This window comes from Trichosurus vulpecula, chromosome 9 (genome assembly GCF_011100635.1).
Source record: "Trichosurus vulpecula isolate mTriVul1 chromosome 9, mTriVul1.pri, whole genome shotgun sequence".
NCBI lineage: Eukaryota > Metazoa > Chordata > Mammalia > Diprotodontia > Phalangeridae > Trichosurus > Trichosurus vulpecula.
Genome location: NC_050581.1, coordinates 101,309,193 through 101,336,784, shown reverse-complemented (window position 1 = coordinate 101,336,784; position 27,592 = coordinate 101,309,193). Strand labels below are relative to the sequence as shown.

General features: G+C 35.9%; 1 protein-coding gene across 3 annotated transcripts in view; it reads right to left on the bottom strand.

The window, feature by feature from the left end:
- Nucleotides 1-27,592, bottom strand: part of FSD1L (fibronectin type III and SPRY domain containing 1 like) — a 90,465-nt gene that overhangs the window by 49,536 nt on the left and 13,337 nt on the right. For all 3 annotated transcript variants that reach the window (XM_036738065.1, XM_036738066.1, XM_036738067.1), the window contains exons 3-5: nt 27,233-27,364; nt 18,113-18,214; nt 3,307-3,329 (exon numbers count right to left, since the gene is read on the bottom strand). In XM_036738065.1, the coding sequence (XP_036593960.1) occupies nt 3,307-3,329; nt 18,113-18,214; nt 27,233-27,364 (257 nt within the window). The remainder of the gene's footprint in view (nt 1-3,306; nt 3,330-18,112; nt 18,215-27,232; nt 27,365-27,592) is intronic.

The window sequence follows — 27,592 nt, the reverse complement described above, 5'->3', positions numbered from 1 at the left end:
GAGATAAGGGAAAGAGAAAAAGAGATGCAGCTGAATGAGACAGGACTGGAGGTTCCTTTGATTATGCTGTTTTACTCAACTGGATTTTCTTCTGAATGGTTAAGGTAGAATAATAATAGATCAGAAAATCAGTGTTGCCAGTTGCTATAAAGATACCCTTGAGATGATAGGAGACACCTCTGAGGACGTGATTGCACCATCTAAAACAAAGGCCCATCTTCTAAAAATCAGTATTTTTGAACTTACGACACATAATTTATTATTTATGTATCATGAAGTAATTTATGACATATAATTATATGACAAAATAATTTATGGCAAAGTCATAGAATGCCAGTCTCGGAAGAGTTAAAATTACAGGTAAACCAAAGGATAATTAAAAAGTGTAAGAGCAGATCACTTAACATCTGAGTTTCAGCTTCCTCATGTGCAAAATGAGACAGTTTTGAGGGCAGAACACTGCAACACTGTGTATGTATCATCACAAATGGTTGATATGTTGCTTAGCTTTTGTGAACTGCTTTTCCCCCCTTTTTTATTCTTTGTTCAAAGAGACTGGCTCACTGAGAAAGGAGGCAGTGAGGGATACATTCAGAAGTAAAAGTGACATTATCAATAAAAATTTAAAATAAAATAAAATGAGGCGGCTGGACTAGGTGAACTCTAAATCTACAGTTTGTGTTTTTCTATAAGTTTGACCATCATGGATAACAACTCTTAGAGCACAAAGGTGCCAGGAAGCTCTAGTATCCAATCAGCCTTTTGGCAACCTTTTCATTTCATGTCACGAAGAACTGGTGTATCCTCAATACCTCCTCATCCACTTTCACATATACTGTGAGTACAACCTTCATAAAATATTATAACATCATGAAGGATAGCAGGTCAAGGATGTTAGTCCTCTCTAAATGAAAAGTACTAATAATAGCAATCACTCTTATCCATGTCTGAAGTCTGTAGTCATTTCTGTGAACACATGATTGCTAGATCCTGGCCACTGTCAAAATCCAAGAAACAGTACAACTGATGCCCTTCGTTCTCCTTGAATCTTTTGGCTGAAGCCCTCTCATATAAAGCCTCAATTCTTATCTAGGTTCTTACTGGCCCAAACCCACCCTTGGTATGCTTCCCATGCATTATCATGTAATTTAAAGCACTTGACATCCTTGGAGCTGGCTCCAGAACAGCTTACATACAGATAAGATTTCAATGCGCTGGGGTCAAACACCTTTTCCTCTTCTTTCCCCACTTCAGCATCTACTGTCATGAAATGTCCATAAGTGTCCAAATATTTGTTTTTGTTGGTTGGGTTCTGCATCCAGTGGCCGGTCCTCAGTTAAATTCAAGGCATTAGCACATTATATAGGAACAAGGCATATGTGGAAAGGAAAACATCAACGTTGATCTTCAGCTTGTGGCAACAAAATTTGTCAGCCTGGAGTTTGGATAACCTTCAGCTGTGAGGTAACGATGCATTAGGGACAGGAAGTTCAGCAGCACGAGAAGCCTGCTGATCAGATGACCACTGGGATCTGGCCACAGATCTCGACCTACAGGTCCTCCATGTCTTGGGGAGTATAGAATATCCTAAAGCTCATGGAAATAAACATTAAGAGTCAGAAAATGAAGACTCTTTCTTATCAAGGGGGTTAGGTGCTAGAGTTTGGAACCAGATTCTCACAGAAAATCACATTGGGTATTCTGTAACTGGAGATGATGCTGGAAAAAAGATACTGGAAAGGAATGAGTCTCTCCCCAGGCCAGAGATTAGTGATAACTCCATCTATTTAAACCTGAATTAACAAATTCAAAACCATTTTTTTGTGTCAATGAACCCTTCTGGCAGTCTGGTAAAGTCTACTGAGGTCTTCTCAGAATGCTTTTAAACACATAAAAATAAAATACAAAAGATTATAAAGGAAACCAATCATATTAAAAACTTACCAAAATATATTTTAAAAGACTGTAGACCTTAAGTTAAGCACTGCTGACCTAAAAGTTTGTGTAGTTTCTATTTCCTTACAATAAACAAATACATTTTAAAATTAACACTAAGAAAGGTAACTCTGATATAGATCACTAATACTCTTCCCACATAAGTCTCTATCTTTTCCTCTGAGCCCATCTGATTTATAAGCAAAACTAAGAATCTAAATATAAAAATTAGAATGAATATATTGGAAAATACAATATTTACATAATTGTAAAGATCTACAGGCATGAGAACAGCTAACTTGCTCTAATGATATAAAAGAGGAATATGGATTGAAAACTAAATTCCTCAATCAAAATTAACAAATATACTGATGATTTTGAAAATTCTTTCACATAGTCCATGATTAGCAAATTAGCCCATTTCAATGCAGAAAAAAATATCCTATATATCACAGATTGGTGGGCATGTCTTAGAACAGCAATACTTTTCAAAGAATCCCATAATCCAAAGCAAAGGGTGAAAAGGAAGAGGGATAGAGAAAGGGGAACGTAGGGAGGCACACATTTTAGGATAACAATCATAATACAGTCAATTCTTGATCTCTATCTAGAAGGTCCACTGACGAATACTACTAATATTATCAAATGTTGCCACCCCAAATTCCTACAAACTTTAGTCTTATTAACCAGAATCCTAAGATTTCTATCAAATCCTGGTTTTACTACAAGAAAATAACCAAACTATCTAAATAAATCCATTATCTTTCTTCTCCTAGATGAGTTATGACTAAGTAGAAGTGGACATGAGGAAAGAAAAGGCACCAGTAGTTTAGAATTCAATGAATTATTTTTAGAATTAACAGTCAGCACTCAACATGGAATGAAAAGTTGAAAACAGTTGGTAAGGGAGGGTCTTAGTTGATGTTGGAAAACCAGTACAACTCCTGAGAATGTTTAAAATCCTATATATTATCAGAATATCAAACTTAAGCACAAAAATGAAATTTCAAATACAAATACTATTTTTTAAAATAATTCACAGCACTTCTCCCCTTCATTAGAAAAGATAATCAAGAATTGATTGTATCAAACCTATTGTAATAATATGTCAGGCAACATAAATGGGAATTATGTCAGAAATGAAATCACTTGGGAAACACATTTTTTTCCCTCAAATGTTTTAAAGTTAAAGAGAAACACTGGATATTCCAAGAGTATGTGCAGAAGGTGCCCTTCCTCCCCCACTTTACAAGTAAATATTTTTATTTCAACCACTAAGGTTGTGATACAAAACAAAAAACTGAATTTCATTTCTGACTTAGAAATCAATACTTTTTTTAAAAAAAATGTAATGTAGAATATGTACCATACCTATCTTTGATCTGTCTGGCAGCCTTGGAGCAAGTCAGGGGGAAGAGAAAGAAGGCAGTTAGTGCTTTCATGCAACTTTCAAATGCAGTAACATGCAAGAAAAGTTAGAACACAAACTCTGCAGCAGCTTAGTTAACATTCACCAAAACCCAAGTTATCAGAAAATTTTATGAGAAAATATTCTTTTAAACTCACAAACTTTTGTTAATTTAATGTTAGAACTGTAGTAATAGATTAGGAATCAGATAAATCAGTTCAAACGAGGTCAGCAAACCACTTTAGACCAACTTCATGTGACTCTGAACACATCTTTATTCATTTTTGGTTGAATTAATCAGGACTTTATACAAAAGCTAAGTGGAGAAGTTCATAAAATCACTTATAATTTTGGTGCTTCAAAACTGTTATCTATTCAACCCCTTTCGAATTTATTCCTTCATATCTAAATGTGGTTTCTATAAAGTATCTCAAACAAGAGCTAGAATTATTTATTTGCTGCCCTCTCCCTAAAACTGGGAGTCATCCAAAATATTTATCAGCAAATCATTAGCAATACCCTAAAAAGGAAAAAAGGACAAAATGTTTTGTAATCTTTCAGCAGATCAAAGCAAGAGGAAGTGATCAACATACCAGAAAAGATAAAGAGATTTTTTTTTAAAGTACAATGCTGGAAGAAAAGGACCCATAATGCCTGGGTCTAATTATACCTGCATTAGAAAAGAAGAGATTGGATTTGTACAGAAAACTGACTCATGACTCCAAAGTCTGCCTGTTGCCATACAAAACTACTGCCTATGGAAGTGTTTACTCTCCATTTTATAATACTCTTTCTTAATCTCTCTCATTCCCATGGCCCTTTAACCTCACTATACATTACTTTCCTTCTCATACTCTACAGTCTGAGCCAAACTGGTCTTCTTGCTATCCCTCATAGAGAGCACTCCATTACCCCCTGTTTTTGCACTTTTATTGTCCTCAATGACCAGAACTTACTCCCACCTCACTTCTGCCTTTTAAATCACTTATTTCCTTTAAATTTTTGTTTATACAATGCTTACATGAAGCATTTCCTGATCTCTTCCCCACTAAAAGTTATTTTGTCTTTATTTTATTTAAAATTGTACATGTATATTTATGTACATGTTGTTTACTCCATTAAATATAAGATTTTTGAGAGCAGAGCCTATCCTATTTTTGTCTTTGTATCCTTAAGCACCTAGCACAGTGCCTGGCACATAATGCCTAATAAATGCTTATGCATGCTAATTCTTTCTTCCTACTCTTCTTGTCATTTTAAAAAAAAATGCTATATGGGATTCATTATTTCATCCATAAATATTTATTAAGTGCCTACTATTTGCCAGGCACTGTGAGAAGCAATGGAGGCACTATGCTAAGGGAGGACATTTATATAATATAAAAGCAAAAGATATTAATAAAAATTTATTTTTAAAATTAACAAATGTTTGTTCATTGACAGAGTCTACATTACCACTACCCCCACTTTACAGTATCACTTAAGCAACATAAGCCATTTGGAGATAAAGTAGGAGGAAATTAGATTTACAGGAAAGATAGCAAGGTAAATATAAATATTCTTTATTTGTTAGTGTACCAGGTTAAACCATTTCAATTAAAGTGAACACATTCTTCAAATCATTTGGAAGGTACACAGATTATATGGGCTAAAATTCAGCTGTATGTATATATTTTTAAGTGATGTCACTTGAATCAGAGATAGCAGCTTATTCTCAGAGAAGACTCATTTACAACAGATCAAAATACTAGATGCTTTATTAAATTATCAAACATGGTGTATTAACATTTTGTCTAACTAAAATAATGACAGTGTGACGTAGTAGATTGAACACTAAACCAGAATTTGAATCTTAGTTTAAATATAGCTCTGCCACTAATGTACTTTATCACGCATGGCAAATCATGTCACTTCTTTACAACTTCATTCTCTCATGTGTAAAATGAGGGGATTGGAATTACCTCTGAAGGCCCACTCCCTCTATGATGTTCTACAAATCTTTGGTCACCTACTGCTTTTCATTCTGGATAATACATTTTGGATTCTCTGAAATTGCACTGATAAATTTTAAAAATGTACTTTTTATAAGAGAGGAAACTTGCATTTTAGTTAACTAAAGCATATAATTTACTATGCAAACTAAGCAAAATACCAAATTTCTCTGTAGTTCACTATTCCTATTTAACATGTGTATAAAATAATACCTTTTAATTAAATAATCCATAAGATAGGCTCATCAAGTAATATCTGCAGAATACTTTGCCTTAAGCTGAAAAACAAAAGCATTCTAAAAAAATATAGATAATTTTAAGTGCTTTCTGATCCAAAAATCACAGAAGAAATAAGCACACCCATCCACCTAACCAAATACAGGTAAAACACAAGATACAAGTTGGTGGATGATCTTATTTTTATTCATCTTATTCCATTAATAAAACTGAAGAACAGGTAGAAACTACTCCTGTACTCCTAACATATCATGAAAACTAGATTTAAAATCATTCTCTATGTTCTCTATTACATACTTATTACAGTTAATTCTATTCTAGGGAATTTGGTATTATATGACAACAGGTCTCATTTTAAAAAGGACATGTGATTAGGAAGATCGTAGGGTCTTAGATTCAGAGCTGCAAAGATCTTGGAAGTCATCCATCTCCCTCCACCCCCCATTTTACAGATGAGAAAACTGAGGCCCAGAATAGTTAAGTAACTTGTAGGATAGTAGAATAAGATGATTCTTAGAGTAACTCACAAACTCTACTACCTTGAACCAACAAGTAATAAGCCACATACACATTATAGTAATTAAAACTGCAGGAAAAAAGAGAAGGCAGCCAGAGCATAAGCAACTGTATGGGGAGAAAAGACCCAGTAGTGAAAAGCCACTCTTCCATTCAGACAGATGGAGAAGCAGGGGAGAGTGGAAACAACCAAATGAGCTGCAGTCATTCCCCTGCGGAGTTTCCATTGGAGAGCAGGTCAGTGTGATACTCAGTTCTGAAAGGTCTCTGAAATTACTCAGCCCTGCCGGCCTAGACACGAGAAAATGCCAAGGAGAAGCCCCCGGGAGCCTTTTTTTTCTCATGAATCTCATTCTCTAAGATTTTTAATTCACAAAGGAGATGAAGTGGTATGGTGGGAGATGCTGTTTTCTGCTGGTGGGGGGGGGGTGGAGTAGAGGTGGAGAACATAGTATAAAAAGCCTGGTACAAAGCTCTGAGATGATATGGAAAAGGACATAATGACAAGAAGGCCAACAAAACTGGAGACAAGCTGACAGAGAAGACACCTCAGGAAAGCATCTTTTCCCAATAAGAGCAAAATCTATCTCACCACATAAGACAGAGAAGATGTTGGCCCCCAGGAGGAGTCAATGTTCAAGGCCCACATGGAGACATATGTCCAGAAATAGTATAAACTGGCCTTATAATGGACAGAGGTGAATAGAAGGGTATGGAGTAAGTATGGGCCCTGGGACCAAGATATCTCCCATCATACCACAGTACTTCCTTCATGAATTGAGTCTCACAACAAAATTCATCAGAAATAAAAATGTTCTTCAAAACATACACAAACTAAACAACAAAAAATGAAAGGGGATCAGACATGATTTGCCATTATGTTAAGAGATCACTGGGCCAGAGCAAAGAGAGAAATCCTATCTTGTATGAGGTACATAAAGAAAATAAAGGAAAAAAAACCTGATTAGTAGAAGTCCCTTCTAGCTCTAAAACTTAGAACCCACAAACAGGAGACAAGATTTCAGAAAAGAATGGGAGGAGAATGAAATAAAGAAGGAGAAATATTAAACGGATACTTTTCAGAAAAGGACATCATAAATGAATATTATTCAAATTAAGAAAACAGACTGGAGGGGAAGATGGCATATATAAGGAGAATTCTGAATCATATTCCTATCTGGTATGAAAAAAGAAAGAGCAAAAAGAGAAGAAAGATGTTTAATAAGAAAGAGTGAAGTATAAGCAAAGGCAATAGAAGAAATCAAGCACGGAGGGGAAAATCATTATGAACCAGTGTTTTTTTTTTAAGAGGACACTGTTTGAACCTCAAATTTCATTAGTATAGGAAGTGTGAAAACTCCTTTCACAAATACACATACTGACAATTCCTCTGTGACCTGCTCATGGTCATATAGCTACAGATGTTTCAGAGGCAACACCTGAAACAAGATCTTCCTAATTTTAATGCTAATTCACAACTTCTTAAATTAAATGAAAAACAGAAACCTAACAACTTCAGCCTTGAATATGAATGGATTAAACTCCTCAATAAAATGGAATTTTCCCAATGTACGATGGCCATGAAAACAAAACCCTACAACTTGCTACAAACATGAAACATTTTTTAAAAATAAAGACCTATACAAAATTAAAATAAAAGGTTAGAACAAAAATGACTATACCAAGTATCTCTTTTTAAAAGTGGTGTTACAGTCATGATTTCAGACAAGGCAAGAAGAAAAATACACAATGTCAAAAAGCTTAGTAAGTAAAGAAACTACAGTGTGCCTAAAGGCCAATAGCTAATGAAATGGTATCATTACTGAAGATATATGTACACACACACACACACACACACACACACACACACAGAAATAGCATAATGTCTAAGTTCTTAAAGAAAAGATAAAATAAATCATCAAAATCTTGGGGCCATTTTTTTCAATAAAAATAAAACTGTTTACTGGGTGAAAATTTTTTTTTAAAACATGGATCATATAACTCACCAAGTACAGGTTACTGTATTAAGATCTTGAAGATAGAGCAGTAAAGTAAGCTTTGGGATCAGAAGGAGCTCATAAATTCAAAGCATTTATTTTTCAAAAGGCTCCGATAAGAATTTTTCATTGAATAAAATTTTTCTGAATCATGATTGCTACATCTATAAACAATCAATTTCTATTTGATCTGTTAAGAAATTATGCACCACCTTCAGTGCCATCTGACTCTCCTTTAACGTATTTAAAGCATACAGGTCTACGGAATACTGTGATAATATCAGTCTTTTTTAACATACTAGTTAGTTCTGAGCTTTTTCTTCTCTTTTAAAGTATTTTAAGGAATGGTTCCTCTGAGAGGCATTGTGGAGAGATATAATAGGAAATGTAGACAACGTAAAAACAAAAGATTTTAGTTGGACATTTGTAGAGTTTGGAAACTCAATCTTTGATTCCATCCATATTTTCCAAAAGTTTACCATCTATGCCTACTTTCATAAAATCATAGAATTTAGAGTTGGAATAGTGTAACGGTAATGTAAATTTGAAGATCTTTCCCACCCATTAATAGGCCCATGTGACCTGCTTATGTCACAGGAAGCCTAAGTCACATGTGGTGGGAGGAGCTTGCTGAACAAGTAGAACTGGAAGGGTAGAGCAGGAAATGCTCAGAGCAAGTTAAAACCAGGGGAGAAGGACACAGGCAAGGAGTGACCTAGGATTTGTGAGTGTTTGTAGGAAGGCCTCAGCAAAGGGGAAGGCTAATGGGACGTCAAGGCTCCATGCTGTGATATTATCTTAAGTTCCTTGTTGCTATGATGAAGTGGGCCTAGAGGTTTTTGGAATTTAGTTGCTGCTTGGATGGACTGGACTTACTGGTTTTGGAATTTGTTCTTTGGTGTCTGAATAACACTTCCACCTTCTATATGGACAGTCTCTTATATTTTGTGATACAGAACTACACAAGCACATTCACGATTATCATCGATGTTGTGAGTATTGTCTTGCTGATACAAATGGGCCTTAAAGATATAGTCCAACACCCTTTGTTTTACAATGAGAAATCTGAGTCCCAGTAACTAGGCCAATGTCACACAACTTGTTAGTGGCTGAAGTAGGATTAAACCCAAGTGTCTCCTGATTTCCACTTCAAAGTTCATTCTATTACACTTTGAATTCCAAACTGGAAAGTCAACATCTTTCCTCAGAATAGCATCAAATGTTTATGTCAGACCTAATGACAAAAGAGCCTGACGAAGACATTTAACTAACAAATGCATCAATAAGTAGTATTTACGACTACTTCTATCAACTTTAGTCACTGTTTGATTTCAAATCTGTTTCACTTGTGTCTGAAGTAAATGCTATTTTAAAAATGTCTACAAGGCAGAACTTTATAAGGTATCTAAAACTGGAATTTTAGTTCCCAATTTCAGCACTGACGCAAACATTATCTTGTATGCCATTTAAACCTTCACAAAAATGTTCAGAAAAAAGGTTCTCCCTAGGAAAGTGAGGGTTCTGTAGTAACTTAGTATCAAAATTGATTTAATTTGGAGAACTCATCAAATTCTTCACATAACTTCTCTAGTTTGGGGCAGCTAGGTGGTGCAGTGAGTAGAGCATCGGCCCTGGAGTCAGGAGGACCTGAGTTCAAATCCGGCCTTGGACACTTGACACACTTACTAGCTGTGTGACCTTGGGCAACCCCAATTGCCCTGACAAAAAACAAACAAAAAAACTTCTCTAGTTTTCTTCTGTTACTTATATTGACTATGAAGCTAAGTATAGTTTGTGTGCCATCTGTTTACTGATAGTCACAACAAATACTGCAAATTAAGATAACCAAGCACCCCATTAAATTATGTTTCTTATTACCACTGGGCCCAGTATGAAACTAATTCAACCACTTTTTTATTCCCCTTTCAAGAGAGTCTGCAAGTATTTGATTTAGCTATGGAGACAGACAGACACACATACACACCTGTTCATTTAAATATTAGAGAGGGAGCTTCTCTTCTGTCAATCTGAGCAATTTACATTTTTGTAAGTATTCATCCATTTCACTTAGATTGTCAGTTTTATTGGCATATAATTGGGCAAAATAGCTCCTAATGATTGCTTTAATTTCATCTTCATCAATGGTGAATTCATCCTTTCCACTTTTGATATTGGTAATTTGGCTTTCTTCTTTCTTTTTTTAAATGAATCAATCATTTATTTTATTGTATTTTTCATAAAACCAGCTCCTAGTTTTATTAGTTCAATGGTTTTCTTACTTTCAATTTTATTAATCTCTCTTTTGACTTTTCAGGATTTCCAATTTGGTGTTTCACTGGAGATTTTTAATTTGTTCTTTTTGCCTAGTTTTTTTTTAGTTCCATGCCTATTTATTGATCTGTTCTTTCTCTATTTTATTGACGTCAGTGTTTAGAGACATAAATTTCCCTCTAAATACTGCTCTGGCTTCATCCCATAAATTCTGGTATGTTGTGTCATTGTTGTCCTCTTTAATGAAATCACTGACGGCTTCTGTGATTTGTTCTTTAATCCACTCATTCTTTAGGATTAGATTATTTAGTTTCCAATTAATTTTTAATTTGTTTCCATGTCCCTTTACAGAATGTAATTTTATGGCATTATGATCTAAAAAGAATGCATTTAATATTTTTCCTCTTTTGCATTTGTTTGTGAGATTTTATACCTTGAAACATGGTTGATTTTTGTTTAGGTGCCATGTACTGCTGAGAAAAAGTTAAATTCTGTTCTATTTCCAGTCAATTTTCTCCAGAGGTCTATCATATGTAACTTTTCTAAAATTCTGTTTACCTCCTAAAATTCTTTCTAGTTTATTTTTTGGTTCATTTGTGTAGTTCTGATGGAGGAAAGTTAAGGTCCCTCACTAGTATAGTTTTACTCTCTATTTCCTCCTGCAACTCATTTAATTTCTTCTTTAAAAATATAGATGCTGTATCATTTGATATATATGTTTAGTATTGACATTACTTCATTGTCTACAGTACCTTTCAGCAAGATGTAGTTTTCTTTCCTTACCTCTTTTGATTAGATCTATTTTTGCTTTATCTGAGGATCATGACTGCTACCCCTGCCTTTTTTTTATTTCAGCAGAAACATAACAGATTCTGCTCCAGGCTTTACCTGTACTCTTGTGTGTCTCTTAGCTTCAAACGTGTTTCTTGTAAATAACATATTGCAGGATTCTGGTTTTTAATCCGTTCTGCTATCCCACTTCCATTTTATGGTTGAGTTCATCCCCTTCACATTATGTATTACTGTGTATTCCATCCTATTTTCCTGATTTATCCTTCAACCTTTCTCTTTCCTTTTACCCTGTCCCTCCTCACAAATGTTTTGCTTCTCACTGCTGCCCACCTCCACTACATCCCCCTGTTCTATCAGTCCCTCAATTTCTGTTATCCCCCTCCCCTCCTAGTTTTCTATAGTGTAAGATAGACTTTTATGCCCTATTTGAGCATGTATGTTATTCCCTCTTTGAGTGAATTTCAGTGAGGTAAGGTTCAAGCCTTACCCGCTGCTGTCACCACCCCCATCTTCCCCTCCACTGTAGAAGTTCTTTTACACCTCTTTTATGTAAGATAATTTACTCCATTCTACCTCTCCTTTCCTCTTCCTCCCAGTACATCCCTCTTTCTCAACCCTTCAGTTTTTTTGGAGACCATCCCAACATAATCAACCCATACCCATACCCTCTATGAAGATTGCTTCTTATTGTCCTGATAAAAGTTCTAAGAATTATTATATATTATCTTCCCATATAGGAATATACACAGTTTGACTTTATTGAATCCCTTATGATTTCTCTTTTATGCTTACCTTTTTATGCTTCTCTTGAGTCTTGTGTTTAAATGTCAATTTTTTTTCCAGCTCTTTTCTCCTCAGGAGTGCTTGAAAGCCCTCTATTTCATTAAACATCTATTTTTCCCCGAAAGGATTATACTCAGTTTTGCTGGGTAAGCCGTTCTTGGTTGTAATTCTAGCTTCTTTGCTTTCTAGAATATCATGTTCCAAGCCCTCTGATTCTTTAAGGTATAACCTGCTAAAGCATGTGTTATCTTGACTGTGGCTCCATGATATCTGAATTGTTTCTTTCTGGCTGCTAGCAAAATTTTCTGCTTGACCTGGGAGCTCTGGAATTTGGCTATGATATTCCTGGAAGTTTTCATTTATGGATCTCTTTCTGGGGGTGATCGATGGATTTCTTCAATTTCTACTTTCCCCTCTGGTTCTAGGCTATCAAAGCAGTTTTCTTTGATAATTTCTTGAAATATGATTCTAGATTCTTTTTTTTATCATAGCTGTGAGGTAGTCAAACAATTTTTTTGAAGAAATTAGGATTAAGTGACTTTTTCCAGCACCACACAGCTAGTTTCTGAGCCTAATTTGAACTCCAGGTCCAGTGTTCTATCCACTGCACCACCTAGCTGCCCCTAGTCCAATAGTTCTTAAATTATCTCTCCTCAAGCTATTTTCCAGGTCAGTTCTTTTTTCTAATGAGATATTTCACATTTTCTATTTTTTCATTCTTTTGACTTTGTCTTATTGTTTCTTGATATCTCACAGAGTCATTAGCTTCCACTTGTCCAATTCTAATTTTTTAGGAATTATTTTCTTCAGTGAGCTTATGTACCTCCTTTTCTATCTGGCCAATTCAATACTACTTTTAAAAGGAATTTTCTTCCATTTTAGAGGGCTTCCTTTACCAAGCTATTGACTCTTTTTTCATGAATCTTTTGCATCATTGTTATTTCTTTTCTAAATTTTTCCTCTACCTCTCTCTCTTATTTGATTTTTTTAAATCCTTCTTGAACTCTTCTCGGAATTCTTTTTTGGGGGGCCTGATACATTTTGCTTTGTGGCTTTACCTGTAGATGTTTTGATGTTGTCCTCTTCTGAGACTGTGCTTTGATCTTCCCTGTCCCCATAGTAACTTTCCATAGTCAGGTTCTTTTTTTGTTGTTTACTTGTTTTTTGAGCCTATTTCATAACTTTTAACTTTACGTTAAAGTTGAACTCTGCTCCTGGGGTTAGTGTCCCAAGCTTCAGGTTTTTTGTGATGCTACTTCTGGGGACCTGTAAGTTTTCAATTCTTCTGAGGTGGTATGATCTAAGGATAGGTGTGGTCAGTGCTCTCCTAACCTGTCCTCTGGTCTATGAGCAACCAAAAGCACTCTTCTCCTCCCTGAAACTGTGACAGGATCCCTGCTCCCCCACAGTTTGTATATTCTAGTGGACTAGTGGCTCTTCCTCATGCTGAGACTGTCACCCAGGCCTATGACCTGAATCTTGTATGGGCACTTAAACAGAATCCTACACCCAGTGTCAGCAAAGTGTCCCCTATAATCTCCTTCTGACCAGGTGTCTAGCGTCTTTACTGTCTATGGGCTGAAAGCTCCTTAAGTCACTGCAGCCAATTCAGTTGCCTCACCTGAACTGGCTTCCTGGAGCAGGGTTTCACTTCTGGCTTACCCAGGTGATGCCTGTGCTAGACTGAACTCCAGTCTCACCCTAGTGAGAGACACCTTTCCTGTCGACCCTATAAGTTGTCTTAGTCAGGAAATTTGTTTCACCCCCTCCTTTTTCTGGTTCTGCCACTCTAGAATTCATTTTGAAACATTATTTTAAAATTGTTTGGAGGGGAATTTGGAGGAGCTCAAATGACTTCCTGTCTTTACTCCATCATCTTGGCTATGCCTCCTAAGAAACTTTCTAAGTTGCAGAAAACATGCCAATCTTCATTAGTAGAGGGAACTTCCTCATCTGGGAATAACTTCAACCAATGAAATCACAAGTCGAGTCCCTTTATCTATGTTAATTACCTATCTATTCCAGCTTTTACATTCCATTCTACTTTATTTATTCTAGCAAGACTGTGAACATGAACTAAACTCTCACAGATATATAATAGACTATCAACAGTTAAATTAGTATTAGTAAAGTAAAAATCCGTATGACTCTTAGTACTCTCTACTACCTTTTCCCACATTTTATAATAATCACTATAGAAATAGTAAGGGAATCATTTCATTGGTTTCCATTCCTACCCCCTAAAAAACATTTATGTGGTGACTAACCTTTTGGTAATGATACTCTGCTCTTAGCTAGGCTGGTTCTTAGGCAGTCAACATAGTAGTCCATCATCAGATTCAAACACAAAACCTTTCTGGCTCAATAATTCATATTTGCAAGTTGCTGAGGCCAAAAATATTCAGCACACTCTAACAAACCCAGTGATAAGCCTCTTCTTAAACACAGTCAGGCCAGTTCTTGAACAACATACATACAGTCCAACACTGTGATCATACTCAAAGCCTTTCCAACCTGGTAGAATCTGCTAGAGCTTGCATATGACAAGAGACTTCAAGAACCCAGGGTCACCTCTGATGATGAAATATCAAAATAAGATTTTAGTGGAGATATGTATTTACATAAAGTACTCAGGGGATTACTGAAAAATCTACTCATTTTAAATTTAGAGATGTCATATGCAGTTTTGTCTCTCTTAGGTCACTGCTTTTCCAAATCCTGCCCTGAGCAACCTGAGGTTGTAATACATAAAACTTCACACAGATAAGAAAGATTAATTCAAAAGAATAATTCAAGTGACAGCACAGTTTTGAACCTTAAAGGCTAGTTCACAAAGAGAGGACAATACTGTTCTTTTAAGAACGTTAGCAAGAAAAAGAAAATTCCAATTAACTGTAATAATTCTTTTCCTACAATACAAAAAAACAGTGTTATGAAAGATGGAAAGCCGAATATTATGCTGCATTTCAAACACCTAGCCCAATGCCCTCATTTTACAGATAATGAGTCTTGGTCCTAAATTTAAATGGTTTATTTGTTCAAGTTACACTTCTTCTTTGTGGATGAACTATGACTGGATTCCAATTTCTGATTCCATTGTTTTCCAGGATGAAAATTTGAAAGATTTAGATTGTGTATAAAAATCATATTTCAAGCCATTGAGAATTCTAATAAAAGTGAAGATGATTGATGCCATGTTAATACCCTGACCAGAGCATTATCATTATGATACTGGTAAGCCTGGGAAAAGCTAATGAAAAATTTTGTTGACCTATCCAAGTAAACTAGGTACAACTCCTATGCGTAACAGCCTATGATCCAAAGGACACCAGGAAAATTTCACTATATTGTCCCACTTGTTTCTTCAACATAAAATGGAGATTTGTTCTACTCTATGTGTCATGTAAGCTGTGCAGGCTATGGATAGGATTAAAAAATCAAGAGACTAAATTTTTGCACTAGTTCATAAGGTTAAGTACAAATAAAATAAACTCATAATAAAATAATGATTAACAAACTATAATTCTGAATATTAAACTATACTAAAACCAGGTTAAAAACAACTTGGAGAAAAGGAAGGGAATTACTTTTGGAGTCACTTGTCTGGCTACCTCAATTATAGCCATCAATTATAGCTTACCGTATGAATTGATGCTTGTTAAAAAGCATACCTCAATTATAGCTTACTGTATGAATTATTCAAGTCTAAATTATAAAATATATAAAACATTATTTTATTTTCAAATATCTCTAGTAAGTCCAATCTAGTTTTAGTACCTATATGAAAATGATCTGTAATTATTATATCAAAATACCAACCAAATGTCTGGTTATTTATGTCTGATTCTGCTATTTGTCTATACTACAAACAGATATGGTTTAATTTATCCTGAAATGCAGGGGAATAAGCTTTTCTATATGAGTGAATTTCCCACGTAACTGAAGCCTATCTATCCCTTTAAAGACTAGAACTTTTCTTATAGTTTTTAGCTATTTGGGGGTGGGAGAGGATTTTTCTAAAATATGCTATTTTTCTGTTTTCTTAAGTACAGAATATTAAACAATATTTACCTCCTTTTGACTTGAACATTATTGCATTTTTATGCAACAGAGTTATGACCTTCAGGAGCTACTGAGGCATATAAGACTACTTGCCACTACACAAAAAGTCCTAGACACTTGTACTTTTTTAAAGCTCTCTTCTCTGCTTTGTATATAACTTCCTGTGTTTCCTCCTTCCCTGTCAGGCTATCTGCTGTAAGTTCTTAGCTATGTAAATGGACCCAGCTTTTTTCTCTCAGCTTCCTTTGTTAATTTGTTATTTCTAATCTGCTCAGGACTGGGAAATCAGATACAAGATCACTAACCTTATGTGTCAAAGAATGGTAAATAGGCTCTAAGAAGCTCTATTATAAGTAAAGTATGAGCTTTACTTGAGTTATTTTAGCTACTCTGGGACCTTTTCCCCTTCTTTCCTGACTCTTGGCTATAACTGAAGCAGCCAGATAAGTGACCCCAAGCAAGTTGTTTTTACAAAAATGAGTGCTTAAAATTTTTAAAATCTCTTTTAATACCTTTGTTTAACAAGTTCTTTCTTTACCAACAGTAAAAAGCTAAACTTGAGCCTAATTCCTCTCCTATTTAAGAAGTTAATGACATCAGTACAAATAATTCTTGCAAATCAACAAAAAATTTAAATATACTATTGCTTCTGCCTTAAATAATAGGATCTGCTTTTTATATCTTAATTTTAAAGGACAGCAAAAGGATGAAAAAGATGGTTAAAAATAGAGGTAAACAGCCATATAATTTTTTAAAGATTTGTTTTATTAAAGGAGTAGAGTGGATTATAAAATGTAACATTACACACCCCTCTATACATGATGCTCATATCCCATAATTCTTTCCAGCACTGTAAAACCTATAAATGTTAGTGCAGGTCATCATTTCTCTCAAGTAGCTTTTGTCTTCTTCATGTTTTCCTTCTTTGTTAGAGGGGCCATATGAATGTATTAATTAATATTGAATGTTTTAAATGTTTCTCTTTCTCAGAAAGTTTTTTCAGTCCTAGAATTCATTAAAAATTGACTTTCAAAGGGGCATCTAGGCGACACAATGAGGAGAGCACCAGCCCTGGAGTCAGGAGGACCTGAGTTCAAATACGGCCTTAGATATTTGACACACTTACGAGCTGTGTGACCCTGGGCAAGTCACTTAACCCCAACTGCCCTGCCTTTCCCCTCTCCAAAAAAAAAAAAAGAAATTGACTTTCAAGAATAGTTATGTTGGACAGTGCATTTTCAAAAGTTATTTTTTCTTAATCTGATATTGCTCGCTACATGTTAGTACAAAGAAAAATTACTAACCAAATAATCAAACTTGAATGTGGGAGTTCTTGATAAGAGAGAATAATTATCAGATATGGACTGTACTAACTGAGCAATTTAACAGATTGCCTACTCTTTTAACAATTGAATTTTGAATGTGATACAAAAACTAACAGCATTAAAACTATCCAAATTGGAATTCATAACTTATAAATTAGACTAAGCAACTAAAATACACCTGAATGCTTATTTTTTATATTTGAAAGACTGATTAAAATATATGTTTTAAAGAGTCTACATTTTTTAATAAAGCATACGAATTTAATCATATCATCATTGTTATACGAATAGTTCATAGTGTTAAAGGATTAACAAGCATCAAGCATATTATAGCAAACATTCTCTTGTCAAGTTACAAAGAATTCCAAACTAAATTTTCCAAGCTGTTAGTTAATAGTTATTTTCTTTCATTCCTTTTCCATTTACATTTTTTAGTTATACTGTTTGTATGCCACAAAAATGTGCTGCTACCCTGACAAGTGCTCCTAAAATAAACCACCAACAGAGACATTCAGTAAAGAATAATTTGACCACTTGACTGCTCATCTGAAATTTTAAGTAAAGTAAAATGAAACTTTATATTAATTTGTCCATGATTCCAAAGACTCATTCTGCCTTGAAAAAAGCACATAACATTATACTTATCAAGAAATCCCAAGTTTGGTAGTGGGTTTTATTTATTTTTAATTATTAGTGATAAAGTGCCCAGTCCAAAATTGATGGAGAAAGAACCAAATTTCTACATTATTTTTTCTATAATAGATTACATTTTTTAAATTTTGTTTTCTTTCTTACCTTTGAGAATTCTTCAGGTTCCTTTATATCTAGTGACCTTGAAGCAAATTCTAGCAGCTCTTCAGAATTCTCCAGAGCATTATTACATTGGCTAAGCTGACTCTGTATGTAGAGTGGAAAAAGTTAAACCAGCAAGAGATTTTTTTTCTCATATGGAATCGTAATTATTCATCATACTGCAATAAAACTCTCAGCAATTTTATCAGCACAGCTCATTTTCTGTCATTTTAGAGGTTCATTCAAGCAAAATTATCCAGGGACATCTTAAGCACTCTACGAATAATGAAGGTTTTAATGAAATTACAATACTGCTTAGAATTAAGCACTAATATGTCTAACAACCTGGCCATGGTAATGTTTTGTCTCCGTATAAACAAACACAATTTTTTCATCGTTTATTATACTTACAAATAAAAAATACAATTATTATTACACAGTTGATACTCAGTTACTTACTGAGGCAGTGCGATGTAGTAAAAAAAAAAGAGCTCTGGACTTAGAAATCAAGCAGCTTGAATTTGAGCACCAGCTTTGAAACTTGCTAGCTATGTGACTTTAGGCTCAGAAGTGGTTTGTCTATTTTCATCTAAACACTTGAGCAATAGTTGCCCTGTCTTCTCCACATATATGCTGTGAGGGTTGTTGCATAAAGAATTATGCAAACTTTCAGATGTCTATAGAACAGCAGTCTATAAAAATCTATGGCTTCCAAGTTTTCTCCAATCCAGACATTTTGTTTCAATTCCAATCACTCTGCTGAAACTGTTTTTTCAAGATCATCCACCAATGACCTACTAAATGACAAATTCAATGTCATTTTCAGACTGCTTATTTTCTTTGACCCCTCTGCAATATCTGACACCGTTTACACAACACCCTTTCCTTCTTGACATTCTCTCCTTTCTTGGTTTCTACAGCCCTGTTTTGTTTCGGTTATTCTTTTACCTCTCACATGAGGTTCCTTTTCAGTTCCTGTTGCTGAGTTCCTTTCTCCTACTACCCTCTAATCTGGGCATCCCTGGAAGTTCTGTTCTTGAGCCTTTTCTTTCCTCTTTTTACAACATCTACCCAGGCAATCTCATCCACTCACAAGAATTCAATTGCTGTCTCTATGTAGATAACTCCCAGATCTTTATTTCCAGATCCACCCTCCCCTGAGCCCCAATCCCATATTTTCAACTTACCTGAGGGTCATTTCTATTTGGATACCTCATGAAAAGTTAAAACTCAACATGTTCAAATCTGAATTTATCAGCTTTCACCCAAAACCTGTCCTTTTTCTCCTAAAATAATCTACCATCCTCCCAGTTAGCCAAACTGAAATCCATAGAATTGTCTGACTTCTTCCTACTCCCCTAATATTCAATCAGTCGCCAAATCTTGCAAATTCTACCCCCAAAAGATTTGTCATATCCGTCTTCTCCTTTCCATTCTCATTATCAGCACTCTAGTTCAGACCCTGATTACATCTTTAACTATTTTAATGGCCTAATTGATCACCCTATCTTCAGTTTCCCCCCTTCTCTAATGCAATATTCACACTGCTACCAAAATAATCTACTTAATTACAGAGGGGGTCTAATCAGGTTACACTCTGTTAAGAAATTGTAGTAGATGCCCACTGCCTTGAGACTACCCATGTGATTCTTGGGTAAATCATTCACTAGGTCTCAATTTCCTCATTTACAAAATGAAGAGGGCAGCTAGGTGATGTAGTGGATAGAGTACTGGGACTGGAGTCAGCAAGATTCATCTTCCTGAGTTCAAATCCTGCCTCAAACATTTACTAAATTGTGTGACCCTGGGAAAGTCACTTAATCTTGTGTGCCTCAATTCTTCATCTATAAAATGAGCTGGAGAAGGAAACAGCAAATCATTCCATTATCTTTGCTAAGAAAACCCCAAATATGATCACAAAGACTTGGGCACAACCGAAAAATGACTGAACAACAAATGAAATGAAAGGATTGGACTAGATCTCTTTTAAGATTCTTTCCAAGTTTAAATCTATGATGCCATGCTTAATTAAAATACAAAACTACTTATCTTACTCAGAATCTAAAATCTGTCTATTAATTCTATTACACTGAGCAAGTCACTTCACTTCTTTAGGAATTAATCTCATCTATAAAATGAAGGGATTGCAAAAAGCAACTTAGTTGGTATACCCTTTGGCCCACAGATACCACTACAAGGACTATATCCCAGGACAGATCAAAGAAAACAGAAAAGATCCATATGTACAAAAATATTTATTGCAGCTCTTTTGTAACTGAAAACTAAGAAGATGCCCATGAATTGGGGAATGGCTAAACAGATTATACTATATGACTGCAATGTGCCATAAAAATGATGAAAGAGATAGTTTCAATGAAACCTAGTAAGACTTGTATGAAATGATTAAGGGAAGTGAACAGAACAAGAAGAACAATTAATATAATAACAACACTACAAAACAACTTTGAAAGCCTTAAGAATTCTAAGCAAGACAATAACCGTTATTCCAGAGGACCTATAATAAAGCATGCTACCCACTATCTGACAGAGAAGTGATAGACTCAAGAGAGTAGAATAAAATGAATTTTTTAGACATGGACTTTTTCACTAGGAAGTGGGCAAAATACACTAATAAATATTTTCTCATTTCATCCTAATCTTTTGCAACCCTAAGAATCTGCAAATATTATCCCCATATCTGTAAGTATCTTCCCCCACATTTCTGCCTGTTAAAATCTTTCCCTTCCTTTAAGGTCCAGATCATATGCTCCTTCTTTTATAAAGCTCTTCCTCATGAACCCTCTATTAGGAATGATCCCTTCCTTCCTGGCTCATTTCCTACTGTCTACAAACATGCCTATGTCTCCTCTTATCCTGAAAAAAACTTCACTTAATCATTCCATTTCCACTAGCTACTATACTTATCTCTTCTGTCCCTTATAGCTAAACTTGAAAAAGCTGTCTGCAAATAGATGACTCCACTTTCTCTTCTTTCACTCTCTTCTTAACCCTTTTCAATCTAGCTTCCAACCTCATCATTCCACCAAAATGGCTCTCTCCAAATTACTAATGATTTCTTAGTTGCCAAAGCCTTTGACATTGGTAATCACTCTCTTTTCTCTGATTTTCTCTTCTCTCCAGGTTTTCAGGATACTCTCCTGATTTTCCTCCTACCTATCTGACCACTTCTTCTCCATCTTCTTTTCTGGATCCTTCTTCAGATCATACTCTCTAATCATAGGTGTCCCCAGAGAGTTCTCTCCTCTTCTCTTCTCCCTCTTCACTTAGTGAACTCATCAGCTCCCTTTTAATTTGATTGATTTAATTACCATCTCTATGATGATGATTCTCAAATCTATCCTCTCTGCTGACCTCCAATTTCACATCTTCAACTGCCTTTTTAGACATATAGATGTCCAGTGGACACCTTAAGCCCAGTATGTCCAAAACAGAACTCACTATCTTTTTCCCTAAGCCCTCCCCTACCTCCTACTCTCCCTATTACTAAAGAAGGCAACACTATCCTCCCAGTCTCTCAGGCTTGCAATGTAGGAGTCATCCTGGATTCCTCATTATCTCTTTACCTTCCATATCCAATCTGTTGCCAACACCTGTCAATTTCACCTTTGTAAAATCTCTTAAATACACCTCCTTCTCACCTCTGAAACTGCCACCACTCTAGAGCAGAGCCTCATCACCTCATACCTCGGGTACTGCAACAGACTGGTGGTCAGTCTACCTGCCCCAAATCTTATCCCACTCCAATATATTCTCCCATCCAGTCACTAAAATGATTTTCCTAAAGCACAGGTCCAATCATGTTGCTCCCTAATCAATAAATTCCAGGGGCTTCCTATGGCCTCCAAGGTTAAATACAAAACACTCTGATGTTTAAAGCCCTTCATAACCTAGCCCCTTCCTACCTTTCCAGTCTTCTTACATATTACTCCCCAAAATGGACTCTTAGATCCAGTGACACTGGCCTACAGGCTGTTCCACAGCAGGACACTCACCTCTCAGCTCTGAGCATTCTCTGGCTGTCCTCCATGCTTGGAATGCTCTCCCTCCTCTACTGTGACTATTGACCTCCCTGGCTTCTTTTAAGTCCCAACTAGAGTCCAACTTCTACAGGAAGCCTTCTGTAGCCCCTCTTAATTTCAGTGCACACTTTCTGTAGTCATCCCCTATTTATCCTGTATAGAGATTGCTTTGTATCTATTTTCAGACTGTCTCCCCTATTAGACTGTACGAGGGCAGGAGTTGTCTTTTGCCTCTTTTTGTATCTCCACTGCTCAGCACAGTACCTGGTACACAGAAGGCACTTAATGTTTATTGAGTGATATGATACGTACTCACATTTCCCTCCTCATTATAATCTACTCTCAAAGAACCAAGATCAACCTGGACAAAATTCAACAGAAAATCTAACCAACACACAAGACTTGAGATAATTTAATTTTACGTGATTGATGATGTACGTCTAACTATTAACTAATGTCAATACATGAAGCAAGGGCTCAGGTTTCTATTTATGGAGGTTTCAGTGCCTTAATATCCAATCACAGGAACAATTATAGGAGCAGTTAAAATTCTAGAATTACCTATTTATACCTACTGTAACATACACAGGGATTGGAACTGTGATTTCACTGGTATTGGGCATTCCCTGATGAATGAACTCCCTCTACCAATGAAAGCTGGCACCTTCTCTACAAATCTTAAAGAACTTTCTAGAGCACTAAGAGGTTATATATGGTGGCACAGTAGACAAGGTACTGGACTTTAGAGTCAGGAAAGCCTATCTCAGACATTTACTAGCTGTGTAACCCTGGACAAGTCACTTAATTTCAATTAGCCTCAGTTTCCTCATCTGCAAAATGAAAGGGCTGGCACCTCAATGGTTTTTACTAAGATCTTTTCAAGCACTAAATCTATAATTTGCCCAGGGTCACATAGATAGTATGTGTCAGTAGCAAAACTTGAACCCAGGACTTTCTGACTCTCCATCCATGCTACCACTTACGCTAACACAAGTTAATATAATTTACTAATCCCTTACCCTCTGTAAAAATAAATCTCTATTTTATATTTTAAAAAGGATTATTCTCAGAGGCCAGATCACATGGCAGACTAAATTAGAGTCAGTCTGAGTTAACACTAAGTTACTATTTTGCTTCAAGGACAATTCATGGAATTCTATTTTCTTTGGTCTCTGTTTATCTTCAATATTGGATTGCCTTTTACCTGGAATGTCCTTTCCCTTTGCTCTTTCAAACAATGTCCCTTCCTTTTTCAGGCCTTCTCAAAAATCACTTTCTCTAGGAAGCATTCTCTAAATAAACCTATCAACCCACAGTCCCTTTTCACTATGCAAAATAACTATCTTAAGCTTCCCTTAGTTACAGATTTCTTTACATGCATTTCTGATGTACAAATATAGTTGAATCTTCAAAATTTAGATTATAATCTTCTTTGATGGCAAAGACTATGTTTTTTACTTTATTTTCTAAACTCATTTAGATGGAATTAATAATTTTATTCTTTTTTCATTTTAAACTCAAATTTAAATCTTTATCATGGCTAATAGTCAATTATACAATATCTAATATAATATCCTATGGATAACTGTCATTCAAAATTCATTGTTGATATCTCAATGAACTGAATTAGCTAACAAGTGGAGATTTTCTAATTTATTACTGAGGGTGAGGAAAGGAAGTACAGACCCATGATTTCTTTGGTAGTCAAGTAAAGAAGCATTAATTATCTGCACAAAGAAAGGCAAAAAAGCTCTCTGCCCCCAAGGAGCTCACAATCTTATGGGGGAGACAACATGTAAACAACAATATATAAACAAGATAAATAGAGGATAAATTGAGAATAAGCTCATAGTGAAGGCACTACAATTAAAGAGAATCAAGTGATTTTAGAGTTAAGACTTGAAGGAGGCCAGGAGGCACATATGAGGGATAGAATTCTAGGCATGCGGGACAACCAGTGAAAATGCACAGAAGATAGAATATCTTGTGTGAAGAGCAGTAAAAAGCTTAGTGTCACTGGACAGCAGAATATGGGTGGGGGAAGGGAAGACCAGAATAAGGTCTAAGAAGATCGGAAAAGTAGGAAAAGCCTGATTATAAAGGGTTTGACAAAACCTGCACTTTAGGAAGATTACTTTGACAGCTTTGTGGAGGATGGACTGGAGTGGGGAGAGACTTGAGGGAGGAAGATCAACCAACCAGAAGGCTACTAGAATAGTCCAGGTATAAGATAATGGGATGGCTTTATGGCAGTGGCAGTCAGAGGAGAGAAGGGGGCATATATAAGAGATGGTGTAAAGGCAGAAGCAAGAAGACTTGACTGCATATTGGATATGGAGAGAGAGTTCAATTTTAGATATGTTAAGTTTAAGGTATCTGTGAAATATCTAGTTAAAGATAGTTAGTAGGCCACTGGGGATAAGCGGGGAGGTCAGAAGAAGTAAAAGCAGGAAAAAACAGATCTGAGAAGCATCTGAATAAAGATGATAATTTAACATTCTCCGTATCAATGCAGACTGATACAAGCTTGGAACTTAAGAGTCTTAGAGGAGGTCTTGGGGTCTTCTCATTACTCCCAAGCAATGAGAAGTTAAGAGACTGTAAGCTTAAACAAAGTGGATTCTTGTTAGTATTTTCTGGAGTCTGGCCATGGCCATAACAATCTCTTGTCCCCAGATGTTAGGTATGAGTTCTATGGTTCAAAACATCTCCACCACAACCCTTGTGGATTGTATGGGCCAGGTGTCAACTGTTTAGATTGTAAAGGGGGGGGGTGGAGTGTAAATATAAAACAAGTGGGCACTGGTCAGCAAGTGGGGCACTTTTAGGATTGAAATGCACAAGCTAGGATCCTGTGTGTGCCTTGATTGGCCCCCACCAAGGCTTGGGGGGAATCTGTTTGTCTCAACTGGCACTCACTGAGGCTTGAGGGGATTCAGGAGAATGCACAAGTTGTGCCTGTTTCAACTGGCCCCACCAAGACATAGGGGGAGTTGCCCCCCACCTTCTCGCCGGCCCCTGCAAGAAGGGTGATTAGGGAATGCTGTAGAAGTTGGTGCTCAGCAACCCCTGTGAGGAGGTTAATTAGAATAAGGTCTGCATTGTTTAATTGTTAACCCCTTTGAAGCTGTCTTTCCTTTATAAAAGCAGATCAAAGAACCTGTGCAAGCAGGCCATCTTGGGTGTGATAGGGTGCTTGCTAAAACAGTGCCTTGCACAGAGTCTCACAGTCAATGTCAAAGGCAGAACCTGAACCTTGGTCCTTCCTGACTCTATGACCACTATGACATGCTGAATTTGAAACAAATTTCTTCTGCTTTCTGATTCAACTATCTTCAGTACATATTACAGAAGACAATGAGTAGGTCATTCTAAACAACCCCTAAACTCAGCTGATGACAATAAAAAACCAACATGTCAGAGGATTAAGGAGTACTAGATGGTTAAAAATTAATCAACTAAAAGTCACCCATAACAATGGCACATGACAATGTACATAATTTACCCCCAGACAGCTGGAAAATATTTTTCTAAACAGGGTGTAAATACCCTCAGGCTCAAGGCCAGTAGCTTTATTTCATCTGGCCATGACGAGTTTCCTAAAATTAAGTGCCTTTTGGCTACCCCAAGCCACTACTGCAAATAAGAGCACCAAATTTAATTTTCTGCCTAATTGTTCCAGCAGCTTGCACCCTCTTCCAGAGGTGACTTCACCTCAGCAGCTCACTTTCTCAGACAAAGGAGCAGATAACAGTTAATTTGGGTTAAAAGTGGAAAGGAAAAGAAACTGGTAATAGCAACAGTAGAAGCTACACTGCTTAGTAGGTGAGGTAAGGCCAGTGGGGGTTGGCAGGAAGGCCAGGACCAATGGCTACTGGCTTACTGAGGTGAGGCCAGTGGGGTCTAGAATGCTTAGTAGGTGAGACAAAGCCAGTGGGGGTTGGCAGGGAGGCCAGGTCCAAGGAATTTTTGTCAACTGGGGGTATAGGGAAAAGAGCAGATCTTGGCAATAGGCCAGACATGGGAATTTTGGGGACCAAAGAGGACATGTAGACCAACATGGGAGTATATAAATCTGTTTGGGCAAGGCAAAAACTGAGGTGGTGAGGGTGTTTAAGCAGGTAAGGGCCTAATGGGTAATAATTTTGCAGGTCACAAAATATTTGAGCTGAAGGGAATGTCAGAGATTATCTAATCTAATACCCTTACTCTATCAGGGACAAGACAGAGGAACAGGATGGATGTGTAGGCAGGCAACGTTGCCTTTTTTCTGTTATCTCTCTCCCTTGTCTTGCCCTTGGACTTTTCTTTCACTTAAATGGCCTTAAAAAGGAACTGAAGTAAATTTCTTGTTTTATTTAATGAATAAAATGTTATGTTCTCTGTTCTTAATAAAAAAAGTGAGTAGGTTGAACTTTTTACATTTCACTCTCTGAAGGGAAAAAAAACTAAATTGCTTTGCTTTTTATGTTAATATGGTCAACTGATTCTCTATCCCCCCCTTCCCATTCTCCAACTGCTTAATATTCTGTATAGCTAGTACTTCTGTCTTTAAGAAATCTATATGTGTCTAACGGAAATACAAAGTACTCTTTCCATAGTACAAACTCAATAAATGGTTGACGGCTCTCATTTCTAATCAACCATTACTTTTTAAACACTGCATTTCTCATGTAATTATTTCTACTTTCTAACTATATCTAGAAGTATTTTATTTTCCCCTCTAGATTTATTCTGTTTAACTAAACACAGAGATAATTTAAACTTCCCATTTTCATTAAGACCCTTTCAAAGCACAAGAACATAGCCCATTGATCTGGTTTCCAAAATGAAGGATACCAAAATGCTGATTGCTACAAATTTCCAGTTGGCAGATTAAGGGATATGCAAATTTTAATGTGTATATTTTTATAATTATTAGCACACATCACCCCAGAAGCATTTACACTTTATACTAAGCAATCTGAGATTTTTTTAAAGCTCACATATACTTTTATCTATTCATATTTGCTTTTGAAGTACTTAATAGATTGTAAAATTATCTGAAATATTCTTATAATTTTAAAATATTATATGAACTTACCTGTAGTTCTTGTGATTTACGAGCTTGTTCTTGCTTGATGGAGTTAGTCATACTTTCTTTCATCTCATCCAATATAGAATAAAGACCATCAAATTCCTCATCTAATTCTAGAAGTATGCTAGAAGAGTTGGCCTGTTTAAAAGTAATAAACTTTACTAAATGGAAAGAAGCAGGTAAAAAGAATGATACAGTCACAATATAGTTATCAAAAAACAAAGAGGTCACACAAATAAAATATATGTAGCATAACTATCATATACCATGAAAATAGTAAGATTCTTGAAATACCTGACTAGTTCCAGATGTACACACATAGGAAGCAGAATTAGAGTCTTAATAATAAAATCCAGAGTGGACCAT